General features: G+C 40.0%; 1 protein-coding gene across 1 annotated transcript; it reads left to right on the forward strand.

The window, feature by feature from the left end:
• The first annotated feature begins 228 nt into the window (after window positions 1-228).
• Window positions 229-3,098, forward strand: LOC120943631 (hemoglobin subunit beta-3-like). The gene is made up of 3 exons (XM_040357031.1): window positions 229-392; window positions 2,017-2,239; window positions 2,877-3,098. The coding sequence occupies exons 1-3, from the start codon at window positions 301-303 to the stop codon at window positions 3,003-3,005; spliced, it is 444 nt and encodes a 147-aa protein (XP_040212965.1). The 5' UTR covers window positions 229-300; the 3' UTR covers window positions 3,006-3,098.
• The last annotated feature ends 1,382 nt before the right edge of the window (window positions 3,099-4,480 follow it).

Genomic DNA, 4,480 nt, shown 5'->3' on the forward strand with positions numbered 1-4,480 from the left:
GTTGCACAGCTGTTTATGTCTTATCTGCTTTCAACTTATGCATAGTAAGACCAAGTTCTGTGCGATCAGCATGTAGCCATAGAAAATAAGCTATGAACAAGGCATGATATAAAGCAGCATAGTCAGTGATATGATTCACTTATCAGTTTAACGGAGATACAATTCTATGACAAAGCACAAATGAAATGTAGGCGTGACTTACAAAGCAGACTATAAATACAATGGGGAGAAAGTTGTGTTTGCCATCCACCATCTACTTCTTGAAGCAAGAGCTACTCTCATCTGACTCAATCCAACACCATGGTTCACTGGACTGCTGAAGAGAAGGCCGCCATCAACTCTGTGTGGCAGAAGGTCAATATTGAACAGGATGGACATGAAGCACTTACCAGGTATAACAACTTCCCTTGGTGTTGCTACTTTTTCTAATGCTTTATTATTTTGATGGTTTCAAATTGCAAAATGTAATTTAACTTAACAAAGAAAATAAATCTGATACTTCAATGAATCAGATTTGGGATTGCCTAATAAGACACAATGTAAAGTGGAATTCAATAGTTTTCCTTGTTTGTTACATCTTTTACACCAGGGGTGCCCAACTTTTTGAAGAGCGAGGGCCACTTAAGCGACTTGGTAACCGGTCACGGGCCACAATAAGCGGATCAGGTGGATGGCTGGCAGCCCACTTGGTTCTATAGAGCCCACTTTACTCTACTAGGGGCCTATGGCTGCTTTCACACTGATGCACTGTTGTTAATCCGCATCACAGGTGCAGCACAGATCACCTGTGGCTTTCCTGCAGGTTAGCTGCACTTTGCTATAGACTTCTATTATATTCTGCAGGTTTGGTGCACTTTCAGAAGGCATACCATACTCGCAGGTAATAAGAGAAGTCTATGGCTCAGTGCAGGTAACCCATAGGTGCACTTCTCTACACCTGTGGATCAGTTTGAAAGCAGCCCAGTAACCACTGCAGAACAGATATGCCCATATATACACTCTAATTTTAGTAATAAACCTACCTTTAATAACAGTATTCTATTATATTTTATTCCATCCCAGAGCAGGAGGTCGCAGGCCACATCAGAGGGCTCCGAGGGCCACATGTGGCCCCCGGCCACTGGTTGGGCACCCCTGTTTTACATCTTTATTGTTTTTAAATTGTCCAAATTCAATCATTGTGACTGTGAATTAGAGAAATAGAAAGCGATGAGAAATCTCTCCAGTGGGGACACAGACAGAAAAAAGCATAGGAGAGATTCCAACCTTTACCCACTCTATCCAAACTGAAAAAAAAGAGGAATCCCTAATAGGCGTAACCACCTTTTCTGTTTGTCCTGGTCACCATTGTCACCTAGACTGAAAATATGAGAACATTTCCAAATCTTGAGCTGTCAACAGAACAGGAATCAAAGGGAAATCTTCTCAAGGGGACACTAGTTCTGGTGACAAATGTCTAAGAGGGATTTTTCACCATTACAGAGAAATTTCCTCTTACTTCCTGTTGTGGCTATTGGACAGGAAGTGAACGGAAATCTCTCCAATGGGACACAGGTAGAAAAAACAAACAAAAAAAACTAACCAAGGTTATAATCTTCCACTACTCTCTGGCTTGTTACGTTATTCTGTGCAATTATTTGAATCCAAATAATACTTTTCAGGTATTTTACCAAAATTATACTTGTAATTTATTTATCTTTACTGAAGTTTCTTTCTGTTATTTATTTTCCTTTTCTAAAATGGGACTTGCTGCACTATAGTGTAGTAAATGTTAGTTTTAAAAGTAACATATATCTTTAGACAGTATGATAACATAATATTTGTTTCATTATTCATATCCTTGCACACATACAAGCATGTAATATTTAGTATAAGTTCACAGATACATACCAGTCAGTCATACAGGTACTGCATCATACCCATGAAGTTGTATTTATTCATTGATGATGTATATATATGTTTGAAGGTCCCTGGTGGAAAATATTAATCAAACATGTTTTCTTCCATTTTTCATAGGCTGTTTTTAGTCTACCCCTGGACCCAGAGGTATTTCGGCACCTTTGGAGATCTCTCCAGCCCAGCTGCAATTGCTGGTAATGCTAAGGTGCACGCACATGGCAAGAAGATTCTGGGAGCTATTGACAATGCCATCCATCACCTAGACAACGTGAAGGGCACTCTGCACGACCTCAGTGAAGAACATGCTAACCAACTGCATGTGGATCCTGAGAACTTTAGGGTAATAATTTTAATATTTTATTTAACACTGGGCTTGATTGCTTTCTATTGACCAAACAGAAATGTACTGTATGACCTTGTCACCTTTGTGTATATTTAAATCCCAAACTTTGTTCATTTTGAGGAGTAAGACATATTTAAAAACCCAAGCATTCTTTTTTTCCTGCTTTTTGTATCTCATGGGGGAAGATTTCCACATGCTTCCTGTCTTAGAAACTAAACAGGAAGTGTGAGGGAATCTCTAAAAGGTTTAGAAAACAAAATCTCTTATACAATCTGAAATTGACTATTTGCCCCCATTAGAAGATACCTTTTACCTCTGGTTCTGGTGTCAATTGTATAAACAAATATAGAGGATGAATTTTCCAAGCCACAGAGCAATAACAAAAATGATAGGGGTGCTAACCCTTCTCCATCCAAAAAAATAAGTTTGAATATATCAAGTATTAAGTAACAAATGCTGATCTCTCTTTTAAGATCTCTCGTTGTAGTACATTTTCAAACTTTTTAGCGTTTTGCTTTGGGTAACTAAAAAAGCTGTTATATATATTACTATTTTTCGAAAGAAATATTTTGATAAAGTAATGGTTTGCCTAAATACAAATAACAACACTTTGCTTTTTTTTTTTTTTATGTAGCGTCTTGGAGAAGTGCTGATTGTTGTCCTGGCAGCCAAACTGGGATCTGCCTTTAGCCCTCAAGTCCAGCATGCATGGGAGAAGTTTGTTGCTGTCCTGGTTGATGCTCTTAGCCACAGCTATCAGTAAACTACAACATGAACAGAAAGCAGCATAGTTTTCACTGAGGCTGTGTATTAATGATTGTTCCATTTTCAGCACATGTAATAAAAAAATAAAAAAACTGAAAAAAGTTCCCTTGTGTAATGTCATATATTTATGTTAGATTTATGCTAATCTTATCCTGGTACTTAATGGTCTCTGCCAAGAGAGGACTGAAACTATTGTCCCTAGGGAGGCAAACACAATCAACTAACCCAAGACCCCTTTCACACTGGGTCGTTTTGCAGGAGCTATTGCGCTAAAAATAGCACCTGCAAACCGACCTTAAACAGCCGCTGCTGTGTCTCCAGTGTGAAAGCCTGAGGGCTTTCAGACTGGAGCGGTGGGTGCGCTAGCAGGACGGTAAAAAAAGTCCTGCTAGCAGGACGGTAAAAAAAAGTCCTGCTAGCCGCATCTTTGGAGTGGTGAAGGAGTGGTGTGTATACTGTTCCTCCACCGCTCCTGCCCATTGAAATCAATGGGGCATCGCGGCTATACCGCCGAAAAAGCGCCTAAGTAGAGGCGCTTTGCGGTGGTTTGCAACCGTTTCTCGGCCGCTAGCAGGGGGAAAACCGCCCCGCAAAGTCAATGTGTGAAAGGGGCCTAAGAGAAAAGGAAGAACATTTGGCCGGAGCTTTAGAGGCAACTAGGAACCCTTTGTTTTAATAAAATTCTGCATTTCATGTGTAAACAAAATATAAAAGACACATAGAGAACAAGTGTCATTTAAAAACATGCATACAGATATAATAAAGATATAATAAATGGGCCATGTAAGCATGAAAATTATTTATAGTAAGATTGTTACATAATATTGAATGAATAAGCCCCTGTGCGTCAATGCGTTTCGCTGATCTGCTTCTTCAGGACACACAAAAGGGAAAAAGAAACAGGTTTCACTACGTAAATAGAAAAATTACATAAGCCAACTATGTTCTGTAATAAACTGACAGGGGCTATAACCCTCCCTTACTCTATCCAGAATGAAAAAAAAAGTGTTGCCTATAGTTCTACTTTAAGCAAAAATTTCTAAGAATTTTATGGAGAGGACTAAGAAGATATAACCATGCCAATGTTGCAGAAGGAAACATATAGCACAGTGAGGAAGGTTTGTGGTCCAGGATGATAGGACAGTCAAAATTAGTAGCAGCCCCCCCACAGTTGCGGAATGCCAGCCGCCTACATACAGGAAGCAGTGTGGCCGCTTTATGGGGTGCTAGACTCATTTGCCTCTAAGCCCAGTCCACCCCTAACAGTGTAGCGCAAGCCGGCGGGGGTGCTGCAAAGTGCTGCCCTAGGCATGGGCCTTGTTGGCCTAGGCCAGGATACAACGTTGAGCTTAAAGCGGTGGTTCCCCCTTAAAAACAACTTTTTTTTATTCCACTGGCCCCCCACATTACAATCGAATTAAGGCTATTATTTTTTTTTGGCTGCTGTACATACCTTGATACAGCATCTTCACC

This window comes from Rana temporaria, chromosome 6 (genome assembly GCF_905171775.1).
Source record: "Rana temporaria chromosome 6, aRanTem1.1, whole genome shotgun sequence".
NCBI lineage: Eukaryota > Metazoa > Chordata > Amphibia > Anura > Ranidae > Rana > Rana temporaria.

What these genes read in the sequence shown, in the direction of transcription:
- LOC120943631 (XM_040357031.1), top strand. Translation starts at nt 301, where the DNA reads ATGGTTCACTGGACTGCTGAAGAGAAGGCCGCCATCAACTCTGTGTGG. An exon ending in GGACATGAAGCACTTACCAG is followed by an intron (nt 393 to 2,016) that starts GTATAACAACTT and finishes CATTTTTCATAG; the next exon opens with GCTGTTTTTAGTCTACCCCT. An exon ending in TGGATCCTGAGAACTTTAGG is followed by an intron (nt 2,240 to 2,876) that starts GTAATAATTTTA and finishes TTTTTTATGTAG; the next exon opens with CGTCTTGGAGAAGTGCTGAT.